At 61.1% G+C, this 23,275-nt stretch overlaps 2 protein-coding genes and 1 long non-coding RNA gene across 8 annotated transcripts; 2 read left to right on the forward strand and 1 right to left on the reverse strand.

Annotated features, from left to right (window-relative positions):
- Positions 1 to 78: 78 nt before the first annotated feature.
- TSC22D4 (TSC22 domain family member 4) lies at positions 79 to 11,003 on the reverse strand. Of its 2 annotated transcripts, XM_059154581.1 has the most exons (6): positions 10,322 to 11,003; positions 8,840 to 9,874; positions 8,234 to 8,299; positions 6,363 to 6,523; positions 1,163 to 1,211; positions 79 to 767 (listed from the first exon to the last, which is right to left on the reverse strand). In XM_059154581.1, the coding sequence occupies exons 2-6, from the start codon at positions 9,599 to 9,601 to the stop codon at positions 558 to 560; spliced, it is 1,248 nt and encodes a 415-aa protein (XP_059010564.1). In that variant the 5' UTR covers positions 9,602 to 9,874; positions 10,322 to 11,003; the 3' UTR covers positions 79 to 557. The 2 variants fall into 2 exon arrangements, with proteins under 2 accessions (XP_059010564.1, XP_059010565.1); XM_059154582.1 differs by lacking the exon at positions 8,234 to 8,299 and having other exon boundaries at positions 10,322 to 10,998.
- Positions 3,321 to 6,416, forward strand: LOC131819458 (uncharacterized). The gene is made up of 3 exons (XR_009349193.1): positions 3,321 to 3,520; positions 4,179 to 4,269; positions 5,663 to 6,416. It is a non-coding gene; the product is annotated as an uncharacterized LOC131819458 (long non-coding RNA).
- Positions 11,004 to 14,024: 3,021 nt separating the features above from the next.
- Positions 14,025 to 21,803, forward strand: NYAP1 (neuronal tyrosine phosphorylated phosphoinositide-3-kinase adaptor 1). 5 transcript variants are annotated; one of them, XM_059154955.1, is made up of 7 exons: positions 14,025 to 14,140; positions 15,411 to 15,562; positions 17,116 to 17,471; positions 17,944 to 19,461; positions 20,332 to 20,547; positions 20,750 to 20,859; positions 21,411 to 21,803. In XM_059154955.1, the coding sequence occupies exons 2-7, from the start codon at positions 15,495 to 15,497 to the stop codon at positions 21,666 to 21,668; spliced, it is 2,526 nt and encodes an 841-aa protein (XP_059010938.1). In that variant the 5' UTR covers positions 14,025 to 14,140; positions 15,411 to 15,494; the 3' UTR covers positions 21,669 to 21,803. The 5 variants fall into 5 exon arrangements, with proteins under 5 accessions (XP_059010938.1, XP_059010935.1, XP_059010939.1 ...); XM_059154952.1 differs by having other exon boundaries at positions 20,750 to 20,858; positions 21,395 to 21,803; XM_059154956.1 differs by having other exon boundaries at positions 20,335 to 20,547.
- Positions 21,804 to 23,275: the final 1,472 nt, after the last annotated feature.

Here is a 23,275-nt window from a genome sequence, read left to right on the forward strand (position 1 = left end):
CCCAGTCTGGACAAGCTCTCCGAGGGAGCCCCCAGCCTCCGTCTTTCCCCCACAAGCAACAAGATGCCAACCTCCAGATTCAAGTTTCTTCGGATTTTTTAATTATAATTATTATTTTAATAACAACCTGAATCCCAGAACTTGCAGACTGTCCACACTCCCTCCCCTGGGCCGAGAAGGGGGTACTCTGAGGGAACAAGGTGGGGATGGGGTGTCTGCCAGGGAGACTCCTGACTCCCCCAGTCCCCCTACGGCCAGGGGCCCCAGAACACGGACACCTCGGGAGGGAGGAGGAGGGCTCCATCTAACACCCCATCCCGAAGCCCGCCCTCCGTCCTCCAAGGCCTGGGGATGCCACAGCCCAGTCCCTGGGCACCAGGGGGAGATTGAGGAGGAGTGGGGGTGGGGGGCAGGCCAATTCTGAGCCTTCAACTCCCATCCCCAGGGATCAGGAGGCATTAATTAAAGCTGCATAGGAAGAGGGGGCAGGCAGGCAGCTGGCCCAAGGCCTGGCAGCTGTGGGAGCCCCCAAAGGCACATTGTGAGGGAAGGGAGGCTCAGACGGAGGGCCCATTGGGTGCAGGGGGCCCAAGCCGCGGGACTCCCGAGGAGGGCAGCTGGGCCAGCTGCTCGGGGCTGGCCAGGGCACGCAGCAGCCCGTTCTCCTGCTCCAGCGCAGCATTCCGCTCAGCCAGGTCGCGGATCTGCTCCTTCAGGACCTCCACCTCCTCCCGGACCGCAAACATGAGGTGGGACTTCACCAAGTCCTGGGGGCCCGGGGACAGACAAACAGTCAGGGGTCCTGCTACCCCAACCCTATCCCTGCCCCATGCCTCAAGGGCCTGGGTGTGACCGATGCCCCTGTTCCCAAGGGATGAAGGACCACTGGAGAAGGAGAAAAGCAGAGAAGAGGCGGGGGCGGGGGGGTGGCGAAGGTTTGTGGGATACAAGGATGCTGGACAAAGACAAGGTCAGGGCCTGAAGACAGAGATGGGGGCAGGGCCAGGGGCGAAGGGAGAGCAGGAGTTGCGCTGGACACAGGAGGGAACCCAGCTGGGAGCACACTGAGGAGCTAGGAGTTCGTCCTCCCTAATGAGGACAGCAGGGGTGGGGCAGCAGGACAGGAGCCGGAACCTCCTGGAACCAAGATGGCTTCTCTTACCATGGCTTGTTCGATCTTGTTGTCAATGCCAACCAGGCTTCCGGAGCCGCTGGAGAGACACAGGGAGTTGAGAGGTGAGGAGGGAGAGTGGGGGCCAAGACAGGTGTCGGGACACCCCAGCCGGCTGCCTTCCAGGTGCTTCTCCGAGCAGGCTCCGGCCTCCTGCACAAACCCCACTCGCTGCAGCCTCCCGCCCACACCCCTGCCTGTACCTGTGACAGTAGAGAATCAGGGAGAGGAGGGTTTTGTCCAACCCCCGGCGGGGTGAGGGCCGCTGCCCAGGCCCCCCCAAGCCCCGGTGGGGTGGGGGTGCAGATGCCCCCCGGATGGGGGATGCTCCCCGAGGGGAACAAGGAGAGGAGACACAGCCCCTTTTCCGGGGAGGCCCTGGAGCCATCCCCACCACTCGGGTCTCATAAGATGACACCAGGGACTTGACAGAGATGCCTGGCTGGGCCATCCCCAAGGAAAAGGGCTTTAGGCCTCCCCCCACCAAAGGGAGAGGGCTGTATCAGAAGGACTGCCTGGGGGGCTCAAAGCCCCCCGCGGCAGAGCGGGGTCTGGCTGGTGCCAGGCAGGCAGAGAGGAGAGAGTGCCTAGGGGGTGCTTGTCTGAAAGATATACACCGCCCCCCAGGGCAAAGCCTGGCTGCTATTGGCTCCTCGGGGACACGGGGACCCCCTCCCACCGACTCCACGGTGGGCGGGAATTCCCAGACGCGGTCAGTGCCAGTGTCCCCTTCTCACCCTGGCACCAATCCCAGAGCAGAGGGAAAGGGGCAGGCTGAGGGAAGTCAGCTGGTGGGCCGGGTCAGGGGAGGGGCTCTGGGGCCAGAGGCCTGGGTCACGGAGGGGTGTGAAGGGTGAGGGACAGTCTGGCCTGGGGAGACCTACCTGAACCTCACCCCGTCCGCCCCTCTGGGCCAATACTGGCCTCCCTCAAGCTCTCAGCTGCACTCATCTGGGATGGTGGACATTTCTGACATACTGGTCATCTTCCTTGGACTGTCAGCAACCCACACGCCCATCCCAGATGCAAAGCCCACATCGTGGGTGACCCCTGCAGCCTGGCCAGAGAAGGTCTTCCTCCCCCCCCTTCCAACCCCACGATCAGGGAGAAGGGAAATGGAAGGGTCACCAGGGCAACAAAAACAGCACTGAAAGACGAGCACAGGCTATGGGTGTGGAACCTGGGTCTCGGGTCTGCAGTCTGGGGTCTTGGAGGGAACAGAGGCTTGAGGAGAGGTGGCAAGATGAGGCTGGAGGTGGGAACTGGAGCCGGGGCTGCTGATCCTTGGGAGCAAGGACAGGGGAGAGCAGGCCTGGCTGCAGTTTGTGGAATGGCCAGCAGAGGTCGACTCAGGCCCGGCGGAATGGTTCCCAGGGCCAGCCTGGGGATCCCTCAAGCATGTCTTATGCTCTGAAGCCAAGGGCCTCCGGGGAGCCTTTCTGGCTTGCCCTACCCAAGTTTCCCTCTTGTCACCACCCAGGTCTCAGGCTCCTGGCTCATCCCAAGCCTCAAGAAACATCCCTCTCCAGCTTCTCCCTTGGCCCTGGGGCCAGCTCTACGCCCAGGCCTCCCGGTGCTGCAGGATCCATCCTGCCCTGAAGCCCCCAGCTTTGCCCCTCTCGGAGTGGGTGGTCTCAACACGCAGCACCCCCCATTCTTGTGCTCCCTCGTGGAGCCCTTTCTCCCGATTGTCGGCTCCAGCTCCCTTCCCTGAGGGGGGAATGAGCGCTCCATTCAAGGTGACCCTTGGAGGCAGCCCTGGAGCCAGGAAGGGGAGCAGGAGGGAGCTGGGAATTTTCCATTTCCTGTCCAAGCTCTGGGTGCAGAAGGCGCTGACAGGTGGAGGACCAAAGGGGTGACCAGGCCTGAGAGAGTGGGACAGGGCAGGGTGAGGAAAGGACACTGGGGTTCCTCGGGCTGGGGGGTGGGGAGGTGAATGGGACAAATTTAAAAGTGGAGGCTGAGCCAGCCAGCTGGAGAGCCAGGGCAGTTTTTTAAGCTATTTCCATCTGAGACACCTGGGTGGAGACTGGGCGACCACAGGACCCACCCCCCAACACACACACACACAGAGAAGGGGAAGATTCACAGGAACAGGAACAGTGGCCTTGCTTGGCGGACACTCAGGTAGAGATGCCAAGTGAGTTGTTTGTACTTGCCAGAAATAAAGGAATAGTACAACAATAAACATTTGTTGGCTGATAGATGACTGTCTCCCGTTTGTCTAGCGCTGGAGAGTTTCTGACAGCACTTTCCACTGTCACATTCTAACGTGAACACTTCAAGGGACCAGGACTCTGGCTGGCAACCCAAACCCTCCCTTTTAGAGCCTCTCCCGTCTCACAGTAGGTAAGCAGGAGGCACTGTGCGGGGATTCCCAGGGCAAAGTCAGGACCCTGAAGCTTGGAGCTGGCCGGGTGGGATCAGCCCCAAAGACGACAAGCCCAAAAGAAGACTGTGTGCATCAGCACAAAACACCCCCTCCTTCAAGACACCTGTTGCCACCTTCTGGGAAAATCATGACTTTAAGGGTCCAAGACAATGGCTTCCAATGTGAGTGGGGCTGGGCCTGCTTGATATGCACAGCGTAGGACTCTGGCTGTCAGGAGGCCTCTTGGGTTCTGGGACAAGGACAGCCCTAGAGGCTGGTCTTCCTTTTTGAAGGTCAAATGAAACAGCCTTGAAATGCGATCAGATGAAGAACAGGACATCTGGAGAGGTGGAAAGGTTCTGATCATGGGGACAAGGGCCAGCCCCACTCCCTAGCTATGCTCTAAGGAGCCTGCAGGGGATGGGCCGGGAGCCAACCTAGTGCTGCCCATCCGGCTGCCCTCACTGTACTACTCTCTCCCGGATCTCTGGTGCCTTGGGGTGGGGCCAGGCCAGAGTGTGTGTGTTGTGTGTGTGGGGGTGGCTTCTTGCCCAGCTTAGGAGAGCTGTCCCTGCCCCTGTCCTGGAGAAAAAAGGCACCCTGGAGATGACGGCCTCCTCTTCTCTTGGGACACAGGCATCCCAGGAGGAGAATGGAGAATCCGGCTTTGGGGTCAGACCCAGGCCCTGAAGGCAGTCCTGGCACTTAACTAGCTTGGGGACCTTGGGTAAGTTTCTAAAACCTTCTTCCTGAGTTTTAGCTGCTTCATCTGGGAAGTGGGGATCATGCGGCTGCTTGTGGGAAGTGGGGATCATGCGGCTGCTTCAGCCGACCCCAAGGAGGCAGTGGATAAATGTACTTTTCCTTTCCCAAGTCCTTGGGATTCATTCCCTACATAATGCCTAGGTCCCCCATCCTGGCCATCTACCCCCCAACCCCATCCACTTATTGAAGTTACGTTGCAACTGCCAGGCCCTGCTGGGGACACCAAGGTTCTTGCCACCCAGGAGCACGTGAACATTTACCATTCACCAGGCACCCTCTGTCCTCCCAACCCCCGATTCTGAGATTGGCAGGCATCCCCAATTTCCCATCTGGGATCCAGGCACTCAACTGCCCAGCCCACTTTCCCTCTTGAAAGGGAGATTCCATGCCACTCAGACCCTGTTCTCCTGCCAGCTCTGGGCACACCAGAGAGAGGAGGTGGGGGCTACGTGCCTCATTCCAGGGGGACCAAGGGGGTGGCCCAACCCAGTCCTACCTTCCTGGCCCAGCAGGGTGGGGCAAGAGAGGGGCTGGGCTAAACCAGAGCCCCAGAGGCTCCGGAGTGGAGCAGGATAAAGTTGAGGCTGGGTGCCTGACCGGTCAGACTGGGGTGTGGGGAGGGGGTGGGACAGAGGGAGGGAGGGAGAGAGAGGGGGGATGAGCCACAAGAACAGAGCTGACTGAGAAGGTTCCTGGAGGCCGAGCCCTCTAAGGAGATGCAGGGAGGCTGGGCTCGGAAATCAACAGGGGTGGAGAGGGATAGGGAGCCCTCCTGCCAGGGAACCTCCCAAGTGGGAGGGAGTGTGAGGGTGGGAAGCGCTGAGAATAGCAATGGGGGCAGGTGACTTGCCTGGCCCTGGCCAACCTCACACCTCATACATTCCTGAGAGCTGGGAGCCCAGAAACAGCACTGCCCTGCCCCGCTGTGTCCCTCATTCTCCACCAGCCACCACCAGGCCCTGGCCCTCCAACCCACTCCCTCCCCAACCCCTCCCCTTTCCTCTCTGCCACCGCCTCCCCGCAAGGCCACAAGCCCCTTCCCAGGGCGAGACTTAGTCCCTCATTCCCGGGCAGAGGGGGTGGCTGCGGCGGGAGGGCGGGGGGGATGCCTCCTGCGCAGGCAGACAGGCAGGAGACACTCCCTTCTGCAACAGGTGCCCCCATCACCCACAAAACTCAGGGCTAAGCCCCACCCCCTAGTTCCTTCCAAACAGGAAGTCCCTCCCCCAAGTCTCAAACAGGAAGTCCCACTCCTCCCTCCAAAATAAAAGCGGTGACTCCCCAGTCCTATCAGTCCACAGCCAGAAGGGAGCAGCCCGCCTATCTGACTCGCAATTTCGTTCCTCCCTTTTCAGCTTGCTGACTTTCCTATGTTGAAAACTGGCCCTCGAAACAGGAAGTTCTGCCCACCGTGCCTCGGACCTGAATGGACATTCTCCCCTGATGGGCGAACCCCTGCAGATCCTGCTGTGCTGGGGCTCCCCTGTGCCCCACAACCATCCTCTCCCAGCTTCGGCTTGGCCGCAGGAAGGGCTCGGCCCTCCTGGTCTCCCTAGCACAGGGCACAGAACCTCAGGGACGCGCTTTTTTGGTACTACAGGTCCTAGGATCCTGAACTGATGCACGTGGTCCCTAAGGATGTCACTCCGAAGGCAGGAGTTCGGGTCCCCTCAACAGTAGGGAGAGGGAGGCTCGAACCGGAAGGAGACCCACTCCCTTCTCCTCTCCAGCGCATCTGCCAGTAAATTCTTAGGGTTGACCAAATGATTGCTAAATCTGCAAGAGTTCTGGAATTTGACAACAATGACTCCCTTCAAACTCTAAAAAAAAAAAAAAAAAGCCCATGATTTGACAATCCTAAGCCAGGGAGTCCCACCCAGCTCTCTCCACAGAGAGGGAGTGGGTCCCAGATCAACTCTGCCCAGTGGTTGTGCCCAGGCCAGGTTTCTCTGTTGAAGAGGTCCTCTCCAAATTTTAACTTGGGGGAAGGACACCCACCAGGCAGTTTCATGCGGCCATCCCAGAAGCTGGGTAGGGACCCAGGAGACCACCTACCTATCATCGTCGCTGTCCAGGTGGCCACTGATGGCCAGCATGGAACGGGCCAGACTCTGGGCTGCCGCTGCTCCAAAAGGGTCTGGAGACTTGCGAACCAGACTGGCGTCAGAGAACAAGTAGAGGGCTGGGGAGCCAGGGCGGGAGTCGAGCGGGGGCACCTGAAGACGAGACAGGAACGATCACATCAAGGGCAAGAAAGAAACCAGCCACCTTACAATCTGCCTAGCAGTCCACCTCCCCAGCTCTCTCCACATACCTCTGCTCTCTTCTGAGAACCCAGGAGTCCTGCCCCAAAGGCCTTCTCTCCCCCAGGTCTGGTGGAGGCACCAAGCAGGTATCAGAGCCAAGGGCAACAGTGTCCATCCTGAGGACTGGGTGGGCAGCTTCCAGAAAGCGGCCCATGCGGAATCAGAGTACCAGAGAGGGGCTCTGGTCTGCACCCAGCACCCTTCCACCAGCTGACCCAAGACCACCCCAGTCAGAGGCTAGTCAGAGGGTGTCTGTCTCCTGTCACGTGACTTAATAAAGCGACTCAAATGTCACTTCCTCAGAGGGCCATTTCCCCATCATTCGACTAGTGAATTCCATTGAACTGTTCTTTTTTTTTTTTTTTAAGAGCACAGAATAGTATCTGAAATTAAAGTATTTTTGCCTCCCTGCTGCTGGAAGGTAAGCTCCAGAGAACAGAGTTTATGGTTTGTGCAACAGCTATTTGTAGAATGAATGAATCCTCAGAAACTTGTCCCCCCACCCCCACCCCCAAACCCACGCTATCCATTCTAGCCTCTTCTCTCAAACTTCTCTCGGACTCAGGTGAAGTTCTGCTCCTGCGCTGGGCCCTGGGGCAGGGAGAGAGCAGTTGGGTGGCGGAGATGGGGGCGGGGGAGGCGGAGGCTGGGCATGGACCCACACAGCCCAACAGGCGCTGGGGGTGGCTGCAAAGGGCGGGGGCCACAGGAACAAGCCGCCTCTGTGAGGCCCCAGGAGGTCCGGGCTTCTCGGAAAAGCCAAGAACAGAGAGTCCAGAGTGGTTAGAAGGACAGAATAGAGGAAGGGGGCCCAGGTGGTGTGCCCCCTCCCCCCACCTCCTCCCAGCCTCTCCCTTGAGAGAGAGGAGACATAGGGGAGTGTGGAAGGTAGCCAGACTCGGGGCCAGGAAACAGCCGCACAGATGCGTGCACACAGGGAGGGATCAGGATGTGGGGAAAGGACAGGGGTCTGGGGTGCTGAGCAGAGAGGAAGGTCTGCAGGCCCAAGGGAAGCTCAGGCAGGGCTTAAGGACACAGAGAGACTGGGGCAGAGGGGGCTTGCGCTGGAATAGCCTGGGGACAGAGACCAGTAAAGGAAAGAGCATCTTCTCCCCTGGGGTAGGAACGGAATGAAAGCTCCAGAAAAGTAGGGGGCGCAGCATGAGAGATGTGAGCTTGAGGCCAGGAGGGGGTGGGGGGAGCCGGTCCTGACCGGTCCTGACAGGGCCCAGACATCCAGTCCCAGGTTATTTTTATACTGTGGTTTGTGCCCAAGGCCAGGAAGGGGGGAAAGTTCTCATCCTCACACTCCCTGCCTCTCCTCCTGAAGTCCAAGGTGTTATTTTCTCCTTCAGGACAGACACATCCATCCCCCACATCCCTGGCTGCCCACGCCCACCCCAGGGACCCAGGCATCCTGCCCCCCAGCCCAGACTTGTTCCTCTTTTGGAGACAGGAAGCAGAAAGAGCAGAGGATTTAACTCTTTCTCCATTGCTTCCTGCCTCTCTCCCACTCCCTGGTGGCCACCCCCCTGTTATCAGTGGTGGCGAGGCCTAGATGCAGGGACCAGAGACAGACAGGGGGGGGTGGAAACCCAAACCACCAAGCCCACAACCCACCCAATTCCTCAGGTCCTTGGAGACATCGGACTTGGACAGGGCTGCAGATGGGGCTGGAATGGGCGGCTAATGAGAAGAGAGACCCCCCCATCTTTGGAATGGCACTGCCAGGAGACTCAGTGGAATCCCCCCCCACCCCCCGCCAACCTAGGCAGCTCCTCTCGGAGAGACCCAAGCACCCAGCCCCACCTGGGACCGCCACCCTCCATGCCAGAAGCCAGAAGGGTTTGTGAAACCAAGACAGAAGGTGAGGGCCCAAGTGAGGAGGCCACGTCTTTGTGATGGGGGGGGGACAACACTGGGCTACATGAAAATGGAGATTGTGGGGGGCAAAGATAACAAAGACCAAAGAGACAGAAAAAAATGGCAGAATGTAGGGGCAGGGGGAGAGAAAGAGAAGTAGGCTGTGTGAAAGGTAGAATGGGTTTCCCAGGGAGAGGGCAGGAAAAAAGGGGCTACCAGACCTGACAGACAGATGTCAATCAAGTGGAGAAAGGGTGGTGTGGAGGTGGAGGCAGGACGGCCCAGGCTGGAGGTCAGGCCCAGCACCCCCACCCCCACCCCGGCCCTCAGGTGTCTCCCCCAACCCCAGAACCCAGCTCTTACCTGCCCCATCTCCTCTGGAGCAGCCAACTCCATTCTCAGCCGCAGGGCGCCATCCTTTGATCGGGACAGTGGAGGGGTCCCCGACGCCGAGCCCCCCGCCTCCGCTTCCACCCTCAGGGAGGGCAGGGGCGTGGCAGCCCTGGACGTGCCTGCGCTCTCCCCAGTCCTGGGCTCTGGGGGGCGCTGCTGGGGTGGGGAGGCTGACAGCGGGGGTGTCTCCCCCTTGGCCTTGCCAGGCTCGGCCAGCTGGCCCAGCCCCCCGGTGAAGGAGCGGGCTTGAGGTCCAGGGGAAGAGGGGGGCGGACGGAGCCAGGAGGTGGGGCCCTGGGACAGGCCAGGCTGCGGGGTCGGGGCACCAAGGCCCAGGCTGGCCAGCTCCAACCTGGAATCCAAAGACCTGCCCCCAGTGCCTCCTGAGGCCCCTCGAACTCCCTCCAAGAGCCGGCTGAAGCCGGGGGTCTCCAGGTCTCTCTCGTAAACATCCACACACGTCCAACGGCCTCGGCGATAAGGCTCTCCCAGGCCGTGGGGCAGCTTTACCACCCGGAAACGGGAGGCGGGGGCCCCAGGCGGTGGGGAGCCGTTCCGGGGGGTGCTCTTGCCCCCTGGCTCGGGGTTGGGCTCCCCGTTAGGCAGACGGGGTGGGGGCCCGGTGGGGGCCGGCAGGGCAGGGGGTTCAGAAGCCCCTGGGCTCCCTGGGCCCTCATAGTCCGTGGTGACGCTGGTGATTTGGAAACTACTCTTCTTCTTGCCCCCACTCATGGTCCCTGGGGCTCAGGATACGGCCAAGGTGGGCGGGGGGTGCAGCTGGGGCTCCTCGAAAGGGCTCAGGCACCCCTGGAACAGGGGGGCCACATGGCGGGGGCATCAGGGCCCCTGGGGACATCTGAGTCCGACATGGCAGGAGGGCCTTGCAGGAACTGGGGGTGCCTGGTTGGTGAAGGGAGCACAAGGCAGGGGAGGCGGCGGAGGTGGGGGCAGGGGCAGGTTTTTCCTGCCGCTGGTGCTGCCCAACTCCAGAGCTGAGTTTGCAAACTGGAAAAAGAGAGAGAGAGAGAGAGAGAGAGAGAGAGTGTGTGTGTGTGTGTGTGTGTGAGAAAGCAGTGGGCAGGCCACCTCCGGGGCTTCCTCTCTGGGGAGCAGGATGGGGGAGGAAGGGGAAACCACCAGAGACCCAGAGACAAAGAGACAGGCAGAGACGGAAGAGACCTGAAGACCCCAGCGGTCCCAGAGAGTAGTAAGGGGCGGCCCAGACCCAAGGTTGGGCATTTCTAGTCTGGCATTCAGACTCACAGGACCGAGTCGCCCAAAGGCAGGGGGACTCCAGGGCCTCGGCTGAGCAGGGGTGAAGCTGCTGCTCAGCCTGGCCCCGCCGCCCCGAGGCCTCTGCTGGGTGTCCCGGCCCCCCGCACCCCAGCTCCCCCATCCCTGGGGCAGGCCCTGCCCCGCTGCCCCGGCGCCCCGTCCAGCCCGGAGCCCTACCTCTCGGCCTCGGCCACCGAGCTGGGCCGGGGGTCCCGGCCGCCTAAGACGTCGGGCTGTCCTTCCCCTGGGGCCTCTTGGCCCCAGCAGCGTGGGGGGCGCAGCGGGCGATCAGAGGCTGTCCGGTTCTCTTCGGGGGCCGCACTTCGCCCCGGAAGGCATCTCCGTAAAAAGTTTGCTCTCCGGAAAAGACGGCACCTCCGCTCCTCCGCGGAGCCCCGCGCGGCCTCTGAAGCCCCGAGGGTCTCCGGACCCGTGCGGAAGAGGCGGCTCTGCACCGCGCCCCCCCCACCGGATCCTCCAGGTGGAGCCGCCTGGGTGGCTGGGGCGAGTGGGTCTCCCAGATCTCCCCCGCGTGGCTCGGCTGGGTCTCTCTCCGCTCCTCAGCGCCTCTCGCTCCGGTCTCTCCGCCTTTCTCTCTCCGGGCTGTTGACAACCCCCACACCAGGAAGTCCTGCCTCCTCGGGCCTGCTGACTGCTCCTGTCCTCCTTCTCCTCCTTCCCCTCTTCCTCCCCTTCCTCCGCCCTCCCTGCCTCCTGGGGCTCCCGGCCAGCTGGCCCGGGGCCAGAGCTGCCGCCACCGCTGCTGGTGCAGTTGCGGCTGCCGCTGCTGCCGCCGCCGCTCCCGGGGCCCCCGAACGGGCTTAACCCCACACCTGCTGGGCCCCAGCCCGGCGCTTCCTCGGAGGGAGGGGCCGTGGAGGGCGGAGTCAAAGGGGGAGGAGTTTGCGGAGGCCCGGGATTCCCTTACTTGTAGGCTCTTGCTGCCATTGGCCTAGCGAGACGGAGGAGAGCGGGAAGGAACTTGCCCGCTCGGGGGGCTCCGCCGGGCTCCCCGCCACCCCGTAAGCTCCCCGTACACGTTGCGGTGCTGCTCCGCCGTTATTGTCGTATCTCCACCGGTCTCCCCAGTAACTCTGTGGGGAAGGTACCGTTACTCTCTCCTGTCCTTATTTTGAAAAGGCGGATCACGGTGACAGTTCGCAAACAGGCCCCCAAGTAGAGAGAGAAAGTACGATGCACTCCCGGGTCCCCATCGTGCAGTTTCAGCCACGATCAACTCACAACCAGCCTCGGTTCATCTCTCCTCCCAGTACCTTTGGGTGTGTCGTGCTGGAGAGTTTGAACCACGTCCCAGGCGTCGTTTTGTCCGCCTTCTTAGATGTGGATATCGAGACCAGAAAGGTTCAGAAAGGCTGTCCGTGGTACAGCTGGAATATTCTACACACTCAGGTGTGCCCTTGTCTAGCCCCCATGGAGAGAGACAAAGAGGGCTGCTCAGAAACGTGCTGACTTGCACTTTCTCTCCAGCCCTGGTCACATACACGGAGAGATGTCTGGGGCACACAGTGCCCCCGCACAGATGCACGCCAGGACAAACTTGGCTAGCCCCAAGCACCCCACCTCTGCCATTCTACCCCCCTTTGCTCTTGGAGGATCTTCACACATACATGAAGGGCCCACTGTGTGCTTGGCATGAAAAAATAAACCTCCAACGTCCATTTTTCTCTCTTTTGGCACCCTCAATCTGCCATCTGAGCAAAAGCGGGGTCTAACGGCCACATCTGCCCTCACTCCTAGCTTCAGAAGGAGATGGATTCTACTTAATTTTGGTCAAATGGAACTATTCCTGAGGACACTGAAAATTCCTCACATTCGTCTGCTTTATATAGTGATCTCACAGATTCTCCAAACAATCCAGGGCAGGGATGGGGTCGGTTTTGAACTCCAGTGTTTCTGTCAAGGAAACAGACGCTCGATGGCATTTAGTTATTTATTTGCCCGAGGCCTCAGTTAGTGTTTGATGGCACTGAGGCTTGGACATGAGCTTGAGCTCATGGAAAAAAAATTTTAAAGATTTTATTTGACAGAGCGAGCAAGAGAGATCACAAGTAGGCAGAGAAGCAGGGGGCGAAGTAGGATCCCTGCTGAGCAGACAGCCCGATGCTGGGCCAGATCCCAGGAGCCTGAGATCCTGACCTGAGATAAAGGCAGAGACCCAACCCACTGAGCCACCCAGGCACCCCTAGCTCACGGAAATTTTTAACCACTCTTTAGGGCTGGGGGGAAAACAAAACGATGACGCCTGTCTCCACGTTTACATATCCTGAATTTCTTTGTTAAGATGCATCTGTACTCTGCCTCTCTCCCTTCCTGGTAACAGAGGCTACCTCAGCCAGGTCCTAAAGGCCTCCCAAGTTCTGAGGTCCAGGAAGCAGCCTCCCACACACCCCATAGCCCCCCCACCTCTCTCCCCTCTGGCAATACTCAGAACACTGCCCCGCTGCTCCGCCCCCAGATCCTCCTTCCTTCAGCGCTGACTCGCTACAAAGGACTCAAAATTTATCTCTGGACTCTCCCCTTCCCACCAACTCAGACGCTCAGCCTCAACTTGGGACTCCTCCGTGTCTGCAGGCCCTGGGACGTTGCTGGTCTCTGCAGAAATGTTTATTGAATGAATAAATAAAAATTCATTCACACTAAGGTGTGAATGTGAAAGGGCTGTTATGTATTTTAATGTATTCCCTCTCCTGGGGATAATAATAGCTCTTTAATGTATTTTACAGCTTACAAATCTCCTTGTATTCCTTTGCTGCCCCCCAACAACTTCATGGAGGTAGGTATGAGATGAAGCATCTCTCAGAGAGGTGGTATGATTTACCCAAAGCCACACAGCACATCTGCAGAGATTTGCCATGTAAAGTAACGTAAAGTAACGTTCGGGGGTTTAGGGGTGGGGGATCCATTTTTCAGCCACTTAAGGGTAAAACCCGGCTCCTCTCGCAGCTGATGTTCGGCAAAGGGATTTCCGAGGGAGGATTTCTCAGAACTAAAGACAAAGGTGAAGAGGCATTGAGGAGGGGGGTGCGAGGTCGCGACCCTTAGCGGCCGCCTCGACCACACCCGGGGCCGTTGCCGCGGTGGTCCCAGTCAGAGGCCGATCCCCGGGGCACCCAGGACCTGGTGGGCGCCGCCGCGGAGTCTAAGGTTAATAGAGGATGACTTGAGCCGCTGGGGCGGACTGGAGTTAAGCCTTGGAGCCCAGGCCATGAAACAAGGTTCGGGCGCCGGGGAGGCTCCAGTGATACGCGACCAGCTTTAGAAGAGCCAGCTCTGGCGCCCTCCCCGCACCTGGGGGGCTGCAGGAAGATGGGGTGCAGCCAGGGGAACACGCCCCCTGCTGGGCAGAGGCTCGGAAGGTAGGGCTCACGACTCTCCGAGCCCCTCCGCCCGGAAAGCGGCACCCCCTGCCGGCCTCGCCGCCTCACTGCACTCGGGGCCCCGCAGCCGCAGCCTCGCCCCGGCCGGACGCGGGGTGCGCACCCGGAGAGCGCCAGGCGCACACGGGGTACGCGCGGGGGTGCAGGTCCCGGGCTGCCACTGGGGGGCGCCGCTACGCGCTGCGCCCCGCTTCGCTCCGCCGGGGCCTCGGACACCGAACCGAACACCGCCCGGCCGGGCAGAGGCCGAGGGGCGACGAGGAGCGGCCGCCTCAAAGCGGGGGCGGGCCGGCGGCAGGTCCCCCGCGCCCCGCGACCTTTCTCCGAGTCCCCCCGCTGGCTCGGCTGGCTCTGCGGCCCCCGCGCCTCCCAACCCAACCCGGCGGCGCAGCGCGGCGCGGCCGCTCCCACTCCGTCCTTGGAGGGTGTGGAAGGGTGGGTTTGGGGCCGGGGGCGGGTCTGGGGGCGGACCCGGAGGCGGGGCTGTCTCTGCGGCAGGGCCCAGCTCGGCTCCCCCCGGTCTCTCTCTGTCTCTCCTCCTCCCTCCTCCTGCTCCGGGCGGAGCCCGGCATGGGGGGGCCGGCGCCCGGCAGGCCAGGTACGGTGATGTGGAAATTGGGGAGCCTTGGTGCTGGGAGGTGGGGTGGGGGGGACAGGGAGTAGTGAGGATTGGCGGGGCGAGAGACGGAGAAACCCAGGGTAGCAGGACAAGGAGAAGGGGAGGGGTGCCCGGGAACCTGGGGCCCTTGGATGGAGAGGGGGATGAAGCCGCCAGGTTTGGAACAAACAGGGAAGGGAGAGGACGGCAGTGAGGAGGGGCGCCTAGGAGGAGAGGTGAGGCCGACGGCGGAAAGGAGAGTGTGTTTGGGGGGAGGGAAACCAGAGCAGGTCTGGAGGCCGCAGCTCAGAAGGTAGCCATGGGGCCAGACGGGAGACCCCCCGGGTGGGATTGAGGGCAGAGACTGGAAGAGGGAAGCCGGGAGCCTCCCAGATCCTGGAGGAGGAAGAAGGGGATCTGGGCCATCATCGAGGGAGGTGGAGACTGTCACTGAGGGACCGGGACGCAGGCATAGGGGTGGACGGAGGCCCGGGGCCCAGGCAGAGGACTGGAAGGGAAAACTGCCCGCAGGGAATGGAAATGGATGGTTGGGTAGTATTGTAGATGCCCAACTCCGAGTGCCCCCCACCCCTTTGCCAGAATCCTCACCCTGCCCTCATGACATCCCCAGCGTCAGGGCCCGGGAGGGGGTGGAGATTCTGACCATCTCCCCCTTCCCCAGTGGGGTACAATGTACTCAAGTAGGCCGTAGCAGAACTCCTTGTCTGTAGGTATGTCCAGCTCCCCGTAGCCGGGGTGTGTGTGTGTCTGGAGGTCTGTGTGTGCTGTGGGTGTGTCGGGGGTGTTTATGTCTGTGTGTGTCTGCCTGTTCCTAGGTTGTGTTTACCCATCTGATCTGTGTCTGGTCCTCTGTGTGTAGATATGGGTCTGTGGCCTGGTGGTTTGTGTATCTGAACGTGTATTTGTGTGGCTGTGAGGCTGCTGTGTATTTGCCGGGCCTGTCTGTGTGGTACATCTGGGTGTATTTACAGGATGGGAATCTGTGTCGAGCTGATCTCTCCGGGAGGTGTATTTGTGGCACTGAACACCTTTGTCAGGGTGTGTGACTCTGTACACATATCCTGTGTCTGTCTGTCTGTGGGTCCTAGAGGCGGTGTTGGGTTTTCTCTGCCTCCATCTGTTTGCCACTCTCTGAGGACCCAAGTCACATCTCCACTCCTTTCTCTCTCTCTCTTTCTCTTTCTCATTCATTCCTGGCCCCCACCCACCCCACATCTTTCTTTTTTTCCTTCCCCTCTCCCCCACCAAGTGGATCCGGGACCCAGGGAGGGCCGCCCCCCGGGCCTGGTGGCGCTGAGCAGGGCCCCCCAGCCCCCACCTCCTGCCCCACGACATGAACCTCCTCTACCGAAAAACCAAGCTGGAGTGGAGGCAGCACAAGGAGGAGGAGGCCAAGAGGAGGTAAGGCCGTGGTCCTAGAGATCTGCCCCGTGGGCTGTCCCACCTCCGCTTCCTTGGTGGCTGGGCCACATCCCTCTGCCCTTCCTGGGTCCAGCCGCCTGCTCATGAGTCTGATCTGAGAGTCTGTGCTCAGTACAGAATTGCTGGATTGCATACACCCTGTCCCCACCCTGCTGCTGGCCCCTGGTTCCAGCCCTTGTCCTGGCCTCTTGGGGGGGGGGGTGGCCTTCCAGCTCAGGAGCACCCTGTTGGCTCTTCCCCACCCCTGGAAGCCCGAGTCACTCCTTCCTGACTCACCTCTGGCCTGTAGTCTTCTCCTTTCTGTCAGTATGGGGTTGGTTCCAGGCTCCCCCGTCACGTGACCTTGGAAGGGGCAGGCCCCACTGCCCTCCTGGTCCAGGGACAGGGTCACTCGCGGGGTACCAGAGAAGATCCGTTTGGCCCTCTCCCCAGCTCCGCTGCTGGGGGCGGCGGGCGAGTGGCCAAGGGGCAGGGTTGTGTGTGTGCGTGTGAGTGTCGTGGTGGGAGTCGTGAAGGCTGGGCCCTGCCGAGGAGCCAGGCCTGGGGACCTCTCCCTGTTTGGCCTCTCCTTGCTCTCCCAGGGACCTGGATCCTGGCCTCTCCCGCTCGCTCCCCTCTCTCTTCACTCCCATTGACAGCACAGCCTCTTGGAGCCTGAGTCAGAGCCACCTCCCTGCTCCCTTCTCCCTCCTCGAAACTGTGGAGTTTAATTCTTGTTGTTAATTAGATTAATCAGAGCTATGACTGCAGTGATCTCTCCCTAATGAAGGGTTAGCAGACAGGGCCTTAATGAGAGCCCACCCCGCAGTGGCTCTCCCCTCTCCCCTGCCAGCCGCCCCTCCCTTCACTCGCACAGAAGCTCAGGGGCAGTGAGAGGGAATGGGGGTGAGCCTGGGAGGGTGACAGAGAAAGGATGGCACCGGCACCCAGGGAGAGGCAGAGCCAGAGGAAGGGAGGAGAAGGATCAGCAGGAGGAGGCCGCTCTGGCGATGCGGCTGTACAGCCCTCGGCGGGGAAGGGAGGCGCGGGTCGGTGTGGGAGCGGAGGCCGCGGCAGCCGGACACGCTGGGAGGCCAGAGGCCAGGTGTGGGCTGGTGAGCGTGAGGAGCAGAGCCCTGGCGGCAGGTGTCTGTGCCCGGCGGGGCTGTGCTGCCTGTTTGTGTCTCTCTACCTATGCATGAAGCCATCCACACAAGGGCCCTGTGCCAGATATGCCCAGGCTGGGATCAGACAGCTCCAGGGACGCTCCCCTGCACACATACTGACCCCTTCGCTCATCCCTACTCGCTGTGCCTCCCCGATTTCCTTGTCTGTTCTAAAGCCTAGGGATTCTGCCAGAAGTTTCTACTTCGCTGTCCTAGACCTTCAGGCAGCCTCCCATCCCCACCCCAGGCCCCTTCCTCCTCCTCCTCCTCCTCCTCCTCCTCCTCCTCCTGGGAAGGCACAGGGCTGCGCACCCCTCTGAGGGTAGAGGAGGGGGAGGCCCAGGCCCGAGGCCCAGCCTCTGTTCCATCCTGGCCTTCTCTCCCCAGCTCCAGTAAGGAGGTGGCTCCTGCAGGCCCCGCAGGGTCCGGGGCCGGCCCGGGGCCTGGGGTCCGGGTGCGGGACATCGCCTCGCTGCGCCGCTCCCTCAGGATGGGCTTCATGACGATGCCAGCCTCCCAGGAGCACACCCCCCACCCCTGCCGCAGCGCCATGGCCCCACGGTCACTCTCCTGCCATTCAGTGGGCAGCATGGACAGTGTTGGGGGTGGACCTGGGGCGGGAGGCGGGGGTCTCACAGAGGACAGCAGTGCCCGAAGACCCCCTGCCAAGCCCCGGAGACATCCCAGCACCAAGCTCAGCATGGCAGGGTCGGGCGTAGAGATGCCCCCCAGCAAGAAAGCAGGTGAGACACCCCCAACCCTCCCGAGGAGCTGGGATGATCCATTCCAGGCCTAGAGAGGCCTACTGGGGAGGGTTCATTCAGGGAAGAGCTAAGGAAATGGAAGGTTCCATTCTCAGTGGGAGTGGTGGTGGTGGGGGGGTGGTTTCTTTTTGGAAGGGCCTGAGATGAACCATTCAAGGGCAGGGGAAGCTCCCCCGAAAAGTCCATTCCAGGGGAAGGGGTGGCCTTGAAGGGACACGAGGGCGGGACAGAATTCACGGTGGGAGCTGCGGATTCTGGGGAGTTCTGTCAGAAGGACTGAGAGCAGGCTGGGAGAGAGGGAACCCACCACCGTGCTTTAAGTTGAGGGGTGTGGGGAAAATAAAAGACACAGGTACGCCCTTGCAGCTGAGTTAAGAGATCGGAAGGGGTCTGCCCGTCTCCTGTCCCCACTAAGAGCCCGGTTTATTTTTCTCCTTCCCATTCTGGCCAGGCTCACAGAAGCCAACCCCAGAGGGCCGAGAGTCCAGCCGGAAGGTTCCGCCACAGAAGCCCCGGAGAAGCCCGAACACCCAGCTCTCGGTCTCCTTCGATGAGTCCTGTCCCCCAGCCCCCTCTCCTCGTGGGGGGAATCTGCCCCTTCAGCGCCTCAGTAGGGGGTCCTGCATAGCCGGGGACCCCGAGGTGGGTGCCCAGGAAGAGGAGCCCGTGTACATTGAGATGGTGGGGGATGTCTTCAGGAGAGGAGGACGAAGTGGCGGGGGCCTGACTGGGCCCCCTCTTGGGGGAAGGGGCCCAAGCCCTCCAGCGGGCGCCGACTCGGACTCAGAGGAGAGCGAGGCCATATATGAGGAGATGAAGTACCCGCTGCCCGAGGAGGCAGGAGAAGGCCGGCCCAACGGGGCCCCCCCATTGACCGCAAGCTCCTTGCCACACCAGCCTCCCGCCCTGCAGCCCCACGCCCACCGCCGGCCAGCGTCAGCCCTCCCAAGCAGGAGGGATGGGACACCTACCAAGGCCACTCCTTGTGAAATCCCCCCGCCCTTCCCCAACCTCCTCCAGCACCGTCCTCCGCTCCTGGCCTTCCCCCAAGCCAAGGCTGCTTCCCGAACCCCTGGCGATGGGGTCTCGAGGCTACCGGTCCTCTGCCACTCGAAGGAGCCAACGGGCTCCACCCCAGCTCCCCAAGTGCCTGCCCGGGAGCGGGAGACGCCTCCCCCACCGCCTCCGCCTCCTGCTGCCAACCTGCTGCTGCTGGGACCCTCGGGTCGGGCCCGGAGCCACTCAACACCGTTGCCACCCCAGGGCTCTGGCCAGCCCCGGGGGGAGCGGGAGCTCCCCAACTCCCACAGCATGATCTGCCCCAAGGCGGCAGGGGTGCCGGCAGCCCCTCCTGCCCCGGCCGCCTTGCTCCCTGGCCCCCCCAAGGACAAGGCTGTGTCTTACACCATGGTGTACTCGGCAGTCAAGGTGACCACGCATTCTGTCCTGCCAGCTGGTCCACCCCTAGGTGTTGGGGAACCAAAGACGGAGAAGGAGATCTCGGTCCTCCATGGAATGCTGTGCACCAGCTCGAGGCCCCCAGTGCCTGGGAAGTCCAGCCCCCACAGCGGGGCCATGGGCGCGGCAGCTGGGGTCCTCCACCATCGGGGCTGCCTGGCCTCCCCACACAGCCTTCCGGACCCGACTGCGGGCCCCCTGACTCCCCTATGGACCTACCCGGCTGCAGCAGCTGGGCTCAAGAGACCCCCTGCCTATGAGAGCCTCAAGGCCGGGGGGGTGCTGAATAAGGGCTGTGGAATGGGGGCCCCATCCCCCATGGTCAAGATCCAGCTGCAGGAGCAAGGGACCGACGGGGGTGCCTTTGCCAGCATCTCCTGCGCGCATGTCATCGCCAGTGCAGGGACACCAGAGGAGGAGGAAGAGGAGATGGGCGCCGCGACATTTGGAGCAGGCTGGGCTCTGCAGAGGAAGGTCCTGTATGGAGGGAGAAAAGCAAAAGAGCTGGACAGTGAGTGAGGGGCGGGAATTTGGGGGTGGAGGAACTGGGGACGCGTGTGATGATCTCGAGGAAGCGTTGGAGGGCTTGTCTGGAAGCTACAACCCATTGTCCTGAAGTGGGAAGTTTTCAAGGAGACTGGAGAATAAGAGCACGCAGCAGGCTGAGGGGCCAGGGTCCCCGTGTGCGTGCTGGACGGGCAGGAAGATCTACAGTGGGGAGAGGCTAGAATCTGGCCCCAGGGGTAACCACCTCCTGCCCTGTCCTGCTCTACTCCCTGCCCTTCCCTTTGCTAGGCTGCAGGGGTCTGTGTGTGTGTGTGTGTGAGTGCACGCACACTAGGAGCTAAACACAGCTGCCTCCCAGTTGTTGCCATGGCAACCCATCCAGACAGGAGGGAGAGGAGAGGGAGGCCCCTACCGTTGCCTGGCAACGCAATGCTGTGCCAGGCCTCCTCTCGGAGCTGAGCTTAGTTCCCTAGCAGCCCTGCCCCCAACACCCCCCCTCTTCCCGGCTCAGGATTTGGGATCTCTCCCCCCTCTGTGTTTCATGGGTGGTCACTGCGGCCCTCTCAGGCGGGAGAGGCTGTGGAGCTGAAGCTGGGGTAGGGGAGACCCTCCTGTGACCACAGAGAAGGGTCTGGGGGTAGCAAATACTAGTCTGAGGCCAGGGATGGCACCGATGGGTGGAAAGGAAAGTGGCACTATTGGGGTCCCTCCTGTGTGTGTGGGGGGGGGGAGTGTGAAATAGGTTCTCTCCCTTCTCTGCTGTGACTTGCGAAAGGGCAGTCACTTCTGGTCCACGCGTGGCGCAGTGGGTGTAGCTAGGGGGACAGCAAGACCCTTCCCGTGGGCAGGCACTAAGCTCTTCTTGTTATCCCAGCAGAGGTCGAGGATGGTGGCCGGGCCTGGAATGGCAGTGAGGGTCCAGGCAAGGCGGAGCGTGAGGAGCGAGGCCCCATGGCATCAGGGATTCCAGTGAGGAGTCAGGGGGCAGAGGGCCTGCTGGCCAGGATCCACCACGGAGGGGACCGAGGAGGGAGCCGCACAGCGCTACCTGTACCCTGCCAGACGTTTCCTGCTTGCCACCGCAATGGAGGTGACACCCCACCCGGGGCCCTTACAGAGATGGGGCTGGAAGGGGCGAGGTCTCCCAGGTTCCATGTCCTGGGCCCTCCATTCTGACACGACGTCGCAATCCCCTTGCTTCCCCTGCTGAGTCAGGGGTAGCCTGGAGAGGGCTGTGGGAGGGGAACCTGGAGGCCCCTATATCCTTGTCACTTATCATCTGTCCCCCTCAGACTTCACAGGAGGCTACCGCCTGGGGCGCTCGGCCTCCACATCTGGAGTCCGGCAGGCCGCGCTCCACACCCCCCGACCCTGCAGCCAGCCTAGGGATGCCCCAAGCCAGGTGAGGGGAAGACCATGTTGGGTTTTCTTTTATTTGTGAAGGAGTAGGTGGAGAAGAAGGTCTGGGTGTGGAAAGAAAAGTAGGAGGCCACCTCGGGGCGGGGTTGGGGCAGGGGCTGGCACAGTCCAGTAGGCATCCTGGGAGGGGCTGTATTCCATGGGGACAGCCAGACAGCTGCTACCACTAGCTTGCCATGGGCCTTCCTGCATTTAGAAAATGGGGGTACCAATTTGAAAAGTGCATTCTACTGGGAAGACAGTTCTTTAAAGGGGTGCCCATTCCTTAGGGTAAGACGGGTCCAGCCTGGCACTAGGGCACCCACTAGGTGCAAGAAGTGGGTTTCTGTCCCTGCCCCCCCCCCCCACCGGCACACACACTCCCAGCCAGGGGGAGAGGACACAGGCCAGAAGCAAGAGAGGACTTGCTTCTGGGGGAAGACATTGGTCTTTGCGGTGGGGGACCGGGCCTGGTCGCTCTGAGGTCCTTGACCTCCCCCTCCTTTCGCCTTCCTCCCCTCGTCGCGGGCCGGCGGGCGGGAGGAAGGGGCACAGACCCAGCCCGCGCTGCCGCTGCCGCTGCCCCTGCCGCCTCAGCCCGCCCGCGAGCGCGACGGCAAGCTGCTGGAGGTGATCGAGCGCAAGCGCTGCGTGTGCAAAGAGATCAAGGCCCGCCACCGCCCCGACCGAGGCCTCTGCAAGCAGGAAAGCATGCCCATCCTCCCCAGCTGGCGGCGGGGGCCGGAGCCCCGCAAGTCCGGCACCCCGCCCTGCCGCCGGCAGCACACCGTCCTCTGGGACACTGCCATCTGAGGAGGCCGGGAGGCCCGGGCACCGGACTGGGGAGCGGGGCGGGGGTGCCCGGCTCTCCGGGAGACTTGCCTTGAAAGAGGGACACTTGAAGGACCAGGTGAGAGAAAGCCAGGGAGAAGCCCCAGCCTTGCACCCTAACAACCCCCACCCCCCAGACGGGGGTATCTGCCAGGCCCATCGGGCACGCCCGCCCCACCCGCATCCCCTGAAATTTGGGGAGGAGGGTTTGAGGTTGGGGGTGAGGCCCTTCGCTGCTCTCCATGCTGGGCCAGGCAGACTCCTCCTGAGAGGGCAAAGGCCAATCTTGGAGGTCAGCATGGGGGAGGAGGAAAGGGAAGGGAGGAAGGGCGGGGCGGGTCAGGTGAAGGAGGGGGCTAGCGAGTGTGAGGTAGAGGGGCTCTTTATAGAGCCAGGAGTGGGGAGGGGGTATTTATTTCGTTATTTATTTTAGTTGGGAGGGCAGTTCTGGCCTCTTCTGACCTACTCCTGGGCAGGGAGTAGGCAGTGGGGGGCAATTAAAGGGAACCAAGTTGGCGCTCTCCCCAAGCCTGAAGCTGGCACAGCCACACCCATCCTGGCCGTGGGGATTGGTGTGGATTGGGGAGCCAAGCAAGAGGAGGGAGGGGCCCCAGCGAGCTGAGGGCCGCAGATTCATTTACAGTATTTTACCACAGCCAGAATTTGGTAGTGAGTGTGGCCTGCTGTGTAACAGGCATCTTATTTAGCTCTGGGGTGAGGGGGTAGCACCAGGGATGGGCGGGGTGATGGGGAAGGAGGGAAATTTTAGCGGGTGGGGGGTGGGCGGGGTATTTATTTAAATTTTTAAAAAAAATCAGAAGAGATGTCAGGAACTTTTTTTTAATTCCTTTCTTTTCAGAATAATATATTAAAAGACTAATGATCGTAGAACTGGCTTCTTATAGTTCAGTGTGCTCTGCTTTTCTTACACCTGTTTCTTTTCCCTCTTGGCGGGTGGTTGGTGGGAGTTGGAGGTGGGGGGGCAGGGAGGAGTGAGTGGCTGTGGCAGGTACTGGGGAGAGGTGGAGGTGGAGGGAAGTCTGGAAATGCCTACTGAGTGAGCTTCCTTGTGCTTGGGAACACACCCATGCAGGAGCATTCAGACTGAAGCCTGCCCTTAGGCAGCCTGTAGTCCACTCGGGGATGAGACACCTGGGACAACACCAGATGTTGCTACAGCAGTAAGGGGGGGTTGTAGGAATCATCTAAGAAGGCTTTCTAGAAAGTGAGCCTAAAAGGACAGGTAAAGTTTGGATGAGCAGGGTGAAGAGGAAAAGTGCCAAGGTCACACACAGTATGATTGTCTGCAGAACAGAAGATAGGGTAGGGCAGGAAATGTGTTTAAATAATGCAAAGGGCAATGAGTCAACCACAAATGATGCTGGTTCAGAGAGATGGGCATCAAAGCAAGATTCTGATCCTCAGGAAGCAATCACCAAGGAGGATAAAAAAGTGTCTAGGAGAATGGAGGGCAAGACGGAGATGGAAGAACATCCTTCAGTGGGAAATGAAGGAGCTGAATGGGGCATCCGAGAAGCCCAATTTTAGAACTCCTGGGATGGGGGAAATGATCACTTTGATAGAGCAAA

Source organism: Mustela lutreola, chromosome 17, assembly GCF_030435805.1.
Source record: "Mustela lutreola isolate mMusLut2 chromosome 17, mMusLut2.pri, whole genome shotgun sequence".
NCBI lineage: Eukaryota > Metazoa > Chordata > Mammalia > Carnivora > Mustelidae > Mustela > Mustela lutreola.

Coding starts and splice junctions, on each gene's coding strand:
- TSC22D4 (XM_059154581.1), bottom strand. CDS start 9,601: ATGAGTGGGGGCAAGAAGAAGAGTAGTTTCCAAATCACCAGCGTCACC. Junction 8,300..8,839: donor CTCCAGAGGAGATGGGGCAG/GTAAGAGCTGGG, acceptor TCTTCTCATTAG/CCGCCCATTCCAGCCCCATC. Junction 6,524..8,233: donor CCAAGGACCTGAGGAATTGG/GTGGGTTGTGGG, acceptor TCTCGTCTTCAG/GTGCCCCCGCTCGACTCCCG.
- NYAP1 (XM_059154952.1), top strand. CDS start 15,495: ATGAACCTCCTCTACCGAAAAACCAAGCTGGAGTGGAGGCAGCACAAG. Junction 17,472..17,943: donor GCCCCCCAGCAAGAAAGCAG/GTGAGACACCCC, acceptor CATTCTGGCCAG/GCTCACAGAAGCCAACCCCA. Junction 20,859..21,394: donor CCTAGGGATGCCCCAAGCCA/GGTGAGGGGAAG, acceptor GGCCGGCGGGCG/GGAGGAAGGGGCACAGACCC.